The sequence below is a fragment of the Cibotium barometz genome, chromosome 66 (assembly GCF_041138505.1).
Source record: "Cibotium barometz isolate CiBa-2024 chromosome 66, ASM4113850v1, whole genome shotgun sequence".
NCBI lineage: Eukaryota > Viridiplantae > Streptophyta > Polypodiopsida > Cyatheales > Cibotiaceae > Cibotium > Cibotium barometz.
This window is the reverse complement of record NC_141111.1, coordinates 12,445,712-12,458,483: the sequence shown is the minus strand read 5'-3', so window position 1 is coordinate 12,458,483 and position 12,772 is coordinate 12,445,712. Positions and strand designations below refer to the sequence as shown.

Genomic DNA, 12,772 nt, shown 5'->3' with positions numbered 1-12,772 from the left:
CATTGGGTTGTTGTGGTTGTTTCTTGTTTTCATGTATTCGGTTCTTCTATGTCATTTTTTCAACTTGCTAGTCATCATATCGTTATTTTTGCCATTTATAATAGGTTGTCTTGTGTTCTCGTGGTTTCAGATGTCGGGCTAAGAAAAAGTCCACATCTTGTCGTACCTCACTAAACAATCCTGGCATAACGAGATGAATAGGAAAGGGCAAGAACATAGATATTATGAATCAAGCTCACAGGATTTGAAAAAGGAATTGTGCTAGCATGCTGAGAGAGATTCGAAGGTGCAGAAGCACATGTCCATTGCCATACCAAGACTTCCCTTCCAAAGGTTGGTGAAGGGTATCTGTTTAGATTATGGTAGCATTGCCTCCAAGAGTTCGTGGAAGACTTCCTTGTGTGGAGTTCTTTCAGGATAGCTAAATGTCCTAGCGGCACACGCTTATCATGTTACCATCATGCCCAAGGACATGGCTTCTCTTCGACATCTTCATTTCAGGTACAACAAAACTCTTGAACCTGTTGCTATTCCTGATCGTAGAATGAGGGAGATCTTGGAGGTCCCTCCCATTCTAAGGCAAAGGGTCAGGGTCAAGGAGGTGCCAATCACCCATAATCGAGACACTTGCTTGAAGTGGAGGGCTGAAACCCTTGGGCGATGAGACATTGTGAATGCATAGGATGTGGCTAAGCGAGACCAAGAAAAGATACAAGAGACCCTGCAAAACAACTAGAGGAGGAGATGAAAGGAAAAGAGTGCAGGAAAGAAGAGATTGAGAGAACAAAGGGAGAAACAAGAGTTGGCTTCCGAGCTTCTTGTGACAAACTTGCAGGCCCTTGAATAATTGAGGCCGTACTTTGAAGTCCGGGTCTTGATTCACAATGCTGACTACTTTTTCATTGTTGTTGGCACCAAATGAAGTGAGTATCATGTTTGCCTCTTCTAGGGAGATCAACGCGACGATTTAATGTACCTCATTCTCTTAGGTTGGTGGCATTCTAATGTATCTTTTTGCTTGTGTGATCCATTGTAATTTTCTTCAATTTTATGTTTGGCTTGTGTAGTTTGCAGCCTCGTCATTTCAAGACTACCAAAAAATCACCAATTCGTCGGTGTACATGGTGAATTCTTTGGTCTCAATGGTCCTTTCATCCGAGGTAACCAGCATGATCTATATCTGTGAACTGGTTCTACACCTGCATCATCAATTTGATGCAAACTATTTTCTTTTCATACCATGAGGAGTAAGTTTCTTAATTTCTTTCATTTTCTACTATTCATTGTTTGGCCCTTGGGTTCATTTTTCTTATACATAATTTTCACTCCATCCTTTTGCAACTTGTAGTGCCCATTCGATTTTGGTGATGTACCACCTACCTACCAGGAAATGTTACTTGGTCAACTCCACCGATGGCACTCATGTTAACGTTATGTTGTGAGTACATGCAATAAAGATAATTCAATTTTTTGGTTATCATATGGACATTGTATTTATATTATTATTTTGTTTAGGATGAAGATCCTTGAGGAAATTCATAGTAGCCATAGAGGGTGTCACCCAGGATGATTTTGTAAGCTGCACAGGATATATTAGATATAGGGTTCCACGTCAACCGAATGGAAGCTCCTGTGGTGGTTGGCATGTCGCATTCCATACCTTTTTGTTGATACATACTCTGCTTGAAATACCATCAAAGGTACAATTTTGTACATCACATTCTAAATACCTTTCTAATAGTCTTTTGTTTTATGTCTATTATTCATCCTTGACCTTTCTTTTTGTTTTTTGCAAAACCCCCCTTTGAATGCTTACGAGGAGGAGGACTACAACATTTTTTGGAGCGAGCTTATCAAATAGATAATCAACCAAGTTAGTATTAGGCCCTAGGACGCCCCCTATCCTTTCATGCCACTAGCCCGATGATGCACCCTACCCCCCCCCCCTCAATGCGATGTTGTGGGAACTATCCAGCTCGATAGTCCTGATCATCCTCCTCCCGTTCCTGTGGAGTCCCCCCCTAACAGCTTCGATTTTCCACAAACCCAAACATCATAGGGGCTTTGTAAATTTTACCTCTGTATAAAATTTATCAATGAATATACATTCCTTGTACGGGTCATCTCTTGTTGTGGTCTTTTTGTAATAAACATCTCTTGTTAATAGCACCGTGTTATAGACAAGGAAACAATGATGATCAACTTCTTGCATTGTAAAAGTGAACGCTAATAGGGATGAGATTATCTAGTTGAGCACATTTTGCTAAATATTTGATTTTGTATGGTTTGGCCCATTTTACATATGCAGTAAGTTTTTTTTTTTATGAGATACTTTAAAAGTATTGGACTATGGGTCAATTTTTTAAAAGCCCAATTTGGGAAAAGCTATGCTATTTATGGCTCCAAGGGCTAAATTTATGATAATATAATTTAAATACCTCCTTTGGGAGTGGAGCCACACACATCGGGGGGGGAGATTGCACCCTATCTTGTGTTCTTTGATTTTTATGCTCTTGAATCATGCTATGGTGTTTATGGTTTATTTTCTTCTATTATTCAATTTGTGGAATATTCTAATCTGTATGTATCATGGTCCTGAAACACACTAAATACACGTGCCACCCTTAGCCTCAAAGGCTTGAAGTGTTTGCACCTTTGAAAATGAAATAGACATCATAGGAGAGAGTGCATAGAGTAGCATTATGGCTTGATTCGTTGATTCCTTGATGCATCCATAACACATATAGTAAACAACCCCCATTATCAATGATTTAATTCCTTCATGTAGCATGATCCACCTCGATCAAATGAAAACTCACACCCTTAGGCTCAAGATCTTCCTTTCTTCCATGTCTTAATCATTAAATTCAAATTCTTCAACCACATCCTCATGGTTTGACTTAGTAGGAATCATGCTTAATGATCAATTCTTTACATTATTGCAAGACTTGAAGTGGTCTTTATTCCACTTCTCCCTACATTTATAGCATAGTCCTTTTCTCTTCATGAGTCCTTGATTCTTTCCTTCATAACCATGCTCTTGTTAGCACCATTTATGGGCTTGCCATTAGTAATAGCATTCTTTTGTGGATTGGTTTCAAATCTTAAATTTGACCTTTCATATTTTACATACATTGTATGTTACTTTGGGATTGTATGAGTCAATCAAGCTTCTTGTGTATACTTTCCCATGGAAGAATAATTCACTTTTGGCCTTTGAAGAGACTTGGACTTGCATTTGTCTTAATTAATCTCCGCCAAAAACATAGCCTCTTTAAGAGTTACGAGTAGGCTTTGACATCACCCCCAATACAACTCTTGATCCCCTTGATTTACTTTAAGATCTTGAAATACTCACTTGATTTACAAGTAGTTAGGCTTTGACATCACCCCCCTAATGTCCCTCTTGAGCCCTTGATGTACTTGAGACCTTGAAATGCTCACTTGAAGAATCCACATGTAGCAAAAGCTTTAAGATTTTATAGGAATACTCCTTGACACTCCCGATTTGATCCAAGTCATCCCATTCACAAACCAAATGCAAATGGAGAGAAAGGCATCAGATCTTATCTTATTTTTAAAATCTTCCCAAGTGGTAATCATGTAACCATTTGCAACAAGGAGATGTCTCCACCATGTGTGAGTATACCCTTACAAATTCAAAATGAAAAAATATAATTTGGCATGCTCGCTTTTGGGATGATCTCAAAGTAGGAATGCATTTAATTGGCCCACTCTTCAAAGTCATCATTGGAAGTTCCTTCATCCTTGAACTTCGTGAAAACCACCTTGTCTTTGACTCCCCATCTTTCTCTTCATTTCTAGGATGCACCCTAAAGGAATCATCTTTGTTCCATGTACCATTAATGTGTGGGAGTTTAATGGTTACCCATTTACCTCTTCCTTCACCTCTTGACAAAGATGATGGTGATGGTGCATGCCTCCAAGATAAAATAAGGGTGAAAGGTTCTCTTTATCCACAAAGACATTATCATCTGAGTCATAGAAGACATTTGCTTTCCTTGATGCATCACCAATGAATTTCTTACTTTTGTAAGACATATCCCCACTATGCAAATATTTTTATTTGCATCATCAACCTTTGGCATAGATTGTTTCCCTTTATATGAGTCAACTCTAGGCATCAACCTTAGGCACAGATTGTTTCCCATTATGTGCATCAACCCTAGGCATCAACCTTAGGCATGGATGCATCTAAATCCTTATTCACATTCATGTGGGCATTATAAAGCACCAATCCTTTCATGAAGTTATGTGAATTCTCTTTTGAGTTCTTGAACCATCTCTCCTCATTTTTTCTGAATCTCTTGCACACAACTATACACATCCATCATGGTCTACACCATCATCATCATCATTTGCATACATTGATCAATTGTGGACCCTCATAGGCACTACACGCATTCAAATTCACTTGAAACCATCGACTATCACCATGAGGCTCATCATGCATGACGTCTTTTGCTTTGGCAACCATTTGCACACTACACTCTCATCTTATGACCTTTGCTGCATTTGAGCTTTGCTTGGTAAGTTATCATATGCATGATGTCTTTCTCTTTGGCAACCATTTTTCAGACTAGCACTCTCATCTTGTGACCTTTGTTGCATTTGAGCTTTTCATGGTACATGACCATAATTAATATATACATGCCCGCAATAATTATTATCCAGCATCCCCACCCAAATAGGTTTTTTACTCAAAACCAATATATACCATAAGGGCATAAAACCCACATGAGTGAAGAACATCATAACATCCCCATGAACCTCAAATCTCTTCATCCAATGTTGAGTGGATTCCAATGAGGTCAAATCTGTCCAAGATACTAAATCATCATCTAAAGAGTCAAATCCTTCATGGATAAAGTCCCAGAAATCCCTTTAGCATTGCACCATGTTGATGCTTCCCAACATGAATGTGCCAAATGAATGAGGTTTCAAAAATTATGAATTCCGAGAATTTCTAGCAAGCATAAACATCAACATTTGCACCCAAAAGCTAATCATGGCCATATAGTATAAAGGTGGAACATGCCATATGCACTCAGTAGTAAGAAAGTTTCCTTACTCGCTGCAATCATGTTGAAATATACAAGTGAAGGGGGTGGTTAGAGGCTGTAAAAGAGAATCTGTAAATGTGAGAGAACATGTGAAAAGGTGAGAAGAATCTACTGGGAGAGGATAAAGGGTAGAATGAGAAGATTTAAGAAGTGTGGAGATATTCTAGGAGAGGTGGAGAGAATCAAGCAAAAGAGGTGGAGTGAATCAAGGAGAAATCAGTGGGATTAGATGCTTGGATGTAAACTCTATAAATTGAGGCATTGGCCTAATGAGAATTCGCTAGTTTTTAATTATCCATGCCTACATTAAAACACCATATTAGTGAATTTGGGAATTTCCCAATTCTCATTTTTGAATACTTAAAAAAGGGGACATGGATAACATGTTTGTAAGTTTCTCAAAACCCTATCATATGACCTATCGTTGGAAAGCGCTTGAAAAATGGAATCTAAAGAGCTATAAAGCGCTCATTTTGGATTAGTGGTGTTCAAGTTATGGTTAATCTAAACTTTTGACCACGTGTCCCAAACTTGTGAAAAATTCCCATATTCCCCAATATGGTGTTTTAAGCTATTAGTTAATTGCTCACTAATTACGTCTTAATTATCATCTAATCACTTTGTTAATGATGTTGATTCTAGTATTTGATTCTATTAGTTAATTATCGTCTAATCACTTTGTTAATAATGTTGATTCTAGTATTTGATCCACCATAGCTCATCACATTGTTGTAATTTTAACATGGTATCAGAGCCTAGCCTAGAATCCATCAAGTTTATGAGCCCATTATCTAGTTAATTAGGATTAGTAGATAATTAGAAAATAATCAAAATTTAGCTGTTTTCAAGAAGCCTTCTGTACCCCCCCAACTGGTGGAGGAGGTTTATCTCCTTGCACACATCAAATTAGCCCCATTGCTTCTAGCCATACATAGCCAACTCAAAGGTGCTCTAGCCAGTTGAATCAGAAGCGCAAACCGCCAGTGGAATGAGGAGAAATCACATTTTTATCAAGCGCCATTTTTCTGAAGCAAATCAGTGATTTTCACTTCATCAAATCAAATGGGTCTAATTCCTCTTAGCCCTAGGTGTTTTCAAGCATGCTCTACAAGCTGGTGAAGTCAGAGCTTGATTTGATCAAGTCTACAGTGAGATCCAAGCTCTTCATCAAATCTAAAGGTGACTTTGGTAAAACAGAGATTAAGCATTCAATATTTGGTCAAATCTTGTGTTTCTTGGCTGAATCCTCTACTAGACTAATTGCTATTGATGGCCTTGAAAGGATTTGAGTTCATTTGAACTCCAAGACCTCAGATCTGGGCTCCCTGTATACTCTGTTTTCTGCACACAAAACAGAGGATTAATTTGCTAATCAATGATTAATCAATACTAATCATTGTATTTTGGTGCAATTGAGGGTTCAAATTAACCATTAGATCCCTATAACTTCAGATTGCAATTCGGAGTTGGTTTGATACTCCAACCATTCCGTACAAGTTGGTTACCCTTGATTTAATGTAATTTCTGGTAAAATTGTACTGATAAATTTGTGATAATCATCATTTTGCATTTAACCCTTGGTTAATACCTACAAATCACACTCAAATTCAAGATTATTCATAGCCAGAGTTGCATTTGGGAATGTGCATAAGAATGAATGCTATATGCATTATGTATTGGGCACATTACATCAGTGTAAAAATGGGATCAGACACTACCCTTGTCTAGAATAAGGTAAGAGGTAAGACCTCCCACATAGATTTGGGTTTGCATTGCATAATGACACAAGATAAACATCAAAAGCCCAAAAGAACTGTCAGCAAAACATTTAAACATGTTGCTCACATGGAGCAAGAAGACCTGACGGACAAGCTCATGGCCCCAGCCATGAAAGAAGAAAAATATCTCTTTCCAAGAAGAGGATCCACACCGAGAAGAAGATCTAGAGGAAGCATTGAAGGAAGACATGGCCGCGTGAAGAGAAGCTGCACACAAGAAGACTGAAAGAAGAGGAAGACACGGACGCGTGGAGAGAAGCTGCCACGATAAGAAGACTGAAGACAAGAGAAGATGTGAGGCTCCAAAGAGTGAGGAGCCATGTGAAAATCTCTGAGAGAAAGAGAGAGAGAGACCCCACAACCCAATGTAACCTGCCCCAACAAAGTAAAACCACCTGTGAGCCACCGATGATGTAGGCCACATGGTAGATGTATGTGTGAGCACTTTAGTCAAGGTCGCGGGCACTTGTTGTAAGCCTTGGACACATAGAGAGAGAGAGTGTCAAGGACTATGAGTTTAGGGACTTGAGGCACTGGTCACTCACGGACTATCAAGTAAGATAGAAACTTGGTACAGGATCCAGGTGTGCTAAGTTCACTTGAGGGGAGGCGTGCTAGGCACTGGTCGCGGACTATCAAGTAAGAGAGAAACTTGGTATAGGGTCCAGGTGTGCTAGGAGTATTCACTTGAGGGGAGATGTTGAAATATACAAGTGACTAGGGTGTGTGCGGGAACAAGCCCTTGGTTAGAGACTGTAAAAGAGAAAGTGTAAATGTGAGAGAACATGTGAAAAGGTGAGAAGAATCTACTGGGAGAGAATAAAGGGTAGCATGAGAAGATTTAGGAAGTGTGGAGATATTTTGGGAGAGGTGGAGAGAATCAAGCAAAAGAGGTAGAGTGAATCAAGGAGAAATCAGTGGGATTAGATGCTTGCATGTAAACTCTATAAATTGAATCAAGGAGAATTTGCTGGTTTTTTATTATCCATGCCTACATTAAGCTATTAGTTAATTGCTCACTCTTAATTATCATCTAATCATGTTAATGATGTTGATTCTAGTATTTGATCCACCATAGCTCATCACATTGCTGTAATTTTAACAAATCATCCATGATTTCTAATTGTTTGTTGAATGAGGTGAAAGACAAGATCTCTTTGCGGAAGATTATGGAGCATAACGAGCAACTATGGTGGATCATAACCAGAAAATAGCATGATTAGCATCATGATAAAGTGTCAATGATGGTAATTAAGCCTGATGAAGCATTAATCAAACTCTTGGGAGGTTCATGCATAAACAAGATCTCTCGGTTACTCCTAAAAACGAGCCTCTTTTATAGGCACATTAATACAAGAATAAGGAGCCAAGTGTGATTCCCCCATAATTTCTCTAGTAGTCTCTCACTTTTTGACCAATTTTCCTCTCCAAATTATAGGCCTTCAGCAGCTAGATTCAAGGTGGGCTCATTTGTTCTTTGTCCTCGCTTGATTTTGTAGAAATTGATCATCCTAGGGAGAAATGAAGACTTCTATTTTCTTACTGCCATTCACAAAGCTTAAGTGACTCTAAGGTTGTTTGGACTAATCCACCTTTTGCTAACTGACTCCTCCTAGTAGTGTGATAGTGATGGGTAATGGTTGCATTCCCAACATACTCCCCCTCAAGTGTTATCCCCATCACTTTGACATATGGATTGAACCTATTTTGATACATAGATTTTAACCATTTAGAAATGGTTGATAGAGTGGGGAGGTGAAGTGTTATCCATCACTTTGACGTATATGGATTGAACCTATTTTGATACATAGATTTTAACCATTTAAAAATGATAGAGCGGGGAGGTGCCGTATAGACCTTGGTCTTATTACAATTCCTAATCATACCGTTACGTTGTCTCCGTGTTGTCACATTTCGCACGCCGAAATTTATCGTCCTTTTGGCATGATGCTATATATCACAATAGGTGGGTGACTAAAAGGTTCACGCTTTGCAGCAAAGCGTGTGGGATCTATATATATATATATATATATATATACGGGCCTTGCTTTGCTGCTAAGAGCAAGCTCTTCTACAGCCCCGTCTTACATTGTCATTATGGCAGCTGCCTATTGCTGTTCCAAGCGCCTGTGTTGCTCTCTACCACTTCTTTTTGAAGCTGTTGTGGTGATACTAATAATCCTGGGGTGCGATCTTCCAAGCGCAAGGTCATGCAATGACCCACACGGGCCCCCTAAACATCACACTAAGACTCCCTCAGTGCCGCCCACCACTAAGCCTCCCTCAGTTCCTCCTACAGTTCCTGCTACGCCTCCCTCTATGCCCACTAAGCCTCCCTCGGTTCCTCCTACCATGCCTCCCCCAGTGCCCAATAAGCCTCCCTCAGTTCCTGCTACGCCTCCCTCGGTTCCTCCTACCATGCCTCCCCCAGTGCCCAATAAGCCTCCCTCAGTTCCTGCTACGCCTCCCTCTATGCCCACTAAGCCTCCCTCGGTTCCTCCTACCATGCCTCCCCCAGTGCCCAGTAAGCCTCCCTCAGTTCCTACCATGATGCCTCCCCCAGTTCCGTCCCTTCCTCCTACGCCTCCCCCCCCTGCCACATGCTCTGTTGACATCATCAAGCTCGGTGTCTGCGTTCCCATCCTCGGCGGCGTTCTAGGAGACCCACTTCAAAGCGATTGCTGTGCTCTGCTCGGCCTCATTGGGCTTGACGTGGAGGTGTGCTTGTGTGCTGCCATCGATGCTAACATCCTCGGCCTCGTTAACGTCCATGCAAAACTCGACGTCATCGTCACCATCCTTACCACTTGCGGTTCCAAAGTGCCTCCTAACCTCTCATGCCCTTAAACCACCCTAGCTAATTAACACATCCAACCATTCCCTCGCATTGTTGCCATTCGAAATATCTACAACATTTCCTAGCCAATACATCACGTTAATATGTATGCAATATTGTTGATGCCCCCCCCCCCCCCCCTAAATTGATGGACTACCATTGTCCTTGCTCTTTAAGAAGTCTATTATTATATTAAAGTTTCCAAACCCGGGTATTACACTTCGTCTCTCGTATCATTCATGGCCCTTTTGCTGATCCTTTTCTTGCAATGGAAACATTCTTTTACATATCATTTATGGTTCTTGATTGATCGATCCTCTTCTTTGCCATAGAACATTCTTAATTTACAGTCTAGTCTCCGATTAATGTTGAAAACACTATTTTGTCCCCCAGGCCATCAATGCTGCTCGGTGTCATCCGTGGACTCCAGATCATGGAGCAACATGATCCAACTCACACACACCATCCGTAATGGGATCTACAAAACACACCTCTTGAGCACACTAACATGGAAGACATTAATTACCCCCCGGGTTCTCAAATACAAGGGTGTCTCTCCAACCCTCCGTGTAGTCACATATGTTCCACAATATCTAGGTGATAAGTTCTTCTACTTCCTGAAAAAGAGAGAATATCTCTTGGGTCATACACGCAAAGAAAAACTACATCACCTTCACTGAACGCCTAGTTAGATCTTTTCGACCAACATACTGCTTTGGCTTATCCTCGATAGCTTTGATGTCTTTCTTTATATATTTTATTTGATGATCCATCTCATCTAGCATCGCCTTTGAAACTTCCATTTTTATCAGGGGGTCTAATCAATTTAATGATGCTAGGTAAGCTTGATCTCTCTATATAGCATCTTCTTTGTTCCACTCGGATCTTGAGGTCATACCAATTTAATGGCGTTCGATAATATTCTCTATATAGCACCTCAAATGGGCACATCCCAATGCTTTGATGATGAGAGGCATTATAAGCAAACTCCACGAAATGTAGATAGTTCATCCATCTACTCCGTTCTCATATCCACATAATGCCTGAAAGATATCCTCGATCACCTAGTTTACCCTCTCTGTTTGGCCATCCGTTTGTGGATGATAGGCAGTACTAAGATCAAGAGAGGTACCTACAACTTCAAAGAATACAATCCAAAATTTAGATGTAAACTTGGCATTTCTATCACTTATAATCCTTCTAGGCAACCCATGTGATTAGAATAACTCCTTCAAAAAGACTTTAGCAACATCAAGTGCAATATAGGTCTTTTTGACGCAGATTAGGCTGGGTTGTCACTATGGAGTCATACCCTACATTCACTGAAGCTGATCCCATGATAGAATCCATACTTATACATTTTCATTTCATTTGTTGTGAGATGTCTAAAGGATGCAACTTTCTTGGTAGTTTTTCTCTTTTAGCCTGGATTGTTTGGCATATTAGGCATTGATTAACATGTTGCAATATTTCTTTCTTAAACGTGGGAAAAAAGAAGCTTTTCTTAAGCCTAGATTGTTTGGCATATTAGGCATTGACGAACATGTTGCAACATTTCTTTCTTAAGCCTAGGCCAAAAGAAATTTTTCTTTACATATACAGCCATTAAATTCTTCACATACCTAGGGTGTCCTATTTTAGGTTTATCATGAGCCTCATTCAAATGTTCTTCTCTTCAAATCTTTTCCTTCACAAAACACATAGCCGATTGTTAAAATACAAGAATTCATCTCCCAACTTGTGGCTCTTGACTTTTCATCATTTCTTGGGTCATTTTGCTACCTTGCTTAAGTAAGGAAATAATAGGGAAAATAATTTATCCAACCCAATTTTCTCCTTCATTGTGATGGGTAAGGGTTCTTAGTTTTGGAAAGAAATTACACACCGAACCCTATCACTTTGTGGGTTTGGGTGCCCTACTTGAGTTGCTATCGAGGACAAAACCGTGATGCTCCATGCTTGTATGGTTTTGGTAGAAAAATACACACAAAACCTGATCTCTTTGTGGAAATAAGTGTGGGCATCATGGGGGTCAAGGTGCTACCTAGGGATCTCTTTAAGGTAATCTTAGTTGGGGCTCACCCTACCACCACTACTGGCCAAAATGGTTTAACATATTCTCTACTAACTCATCCATGCTCATGTCCTTGACTTGTGCTGGTTGGGCACCCTTGGCCAATGAAACTTTGGATGATTTATCCCCTATCTCTTGATTTGGGTGGATGACTTCTACATCCTTGTCTTGAAAATTATCTACTAGGTATATTTCCTGGTGGTAGTACTCATCAAAGAACCTGAAAACGAGAAACATTTGGCATCTTTCAAAGTTTCCCTTAAAAAAAGTTCAGTTTTTTACCTCTTTTTAAAAAGTGGTCTACGCATGCGTACAACACTGCCAAAAAACGATAATATTTTGGGCACTTTACATGTTTCTTACAAAAATTGACATGAAAAAAAGACTTCGTTTTGCTTACTTTTTGAGATTATAATTAAAAATCTAACAATAAGTTTTCAAAAAACGTGCCAAAATAGAGACAATGTTTATTATTTCCATCTTCAATCCATTTAAAAAATGATAGAACTGTAAAAGAAGCCATTTTCTAAACATATAGCTTATGGCATAGGTATGGTTCCTCATAATCATTGCTACACCATCACTAGTCGATGTGCCTTTCCTTGAGAAGGTAGACGAGGCATCCTCTTCTTCACTATCCACAAATACAATTTTTTTCTTCTATGTGTACACTTGAAGCTTAGACTCGTTGGGTCATCTTCCATGTTAGCATGATTGAGTATGTTCTACAGAGTGCAACTATAAAAAACTATTTGTATAACTATATTACAAAAGCGTTATCTTGATACAATTATTATCTAAATTATAAAACCCTATTTTGGCTTTTGATGAGAGTAGTACATTAAAATCCATTTTGAAGCTCTTGAGTATCACAATTTCTTAATTGATAATATAAAATTTTTTAAAAAGAGTTCGTTACATACATATGAATTATAAAATATCATGAAGCTATTTAAAAGTTGTCTAATTTTGAAAAATAATTCCACACTCATTTTTAAAG

At 39.3% G+C, this 12,772-nt stretch overlaps 1 protein-coding gene across 1 annotated transcript; it reads left to right on the top strand.

The window, feature by feature from the left end:
- Positions 1-8,959: 8,959 nt before the first annotated feature.
- On the top strand, positions 8,960-9,788 carry LOC147602781 (uncharacterized). Its single transcript, XM_086797744.1, has one exon. It carries the CDS (start codon positions 8,960-8,962, stop codon positions 9,707-9,709), a length of 750 nt encoding a protein of 249 aa, XP_086653870.1. The 3' UTR covers positions 9,710-9,788.
- The last annotated feature ends 2,984 nt before the right edge of the window (positions 9,789-12,772 follow it).

Coding starts and splice junctions, on each gene's coding strand:
- LOC147602781 (XM_086797744.1), top strand. CDS start 8,960: ATGGCAGCTGCCTATTGCTGTTCCAAGCGCCTGTGTTGCTCTCTACCA.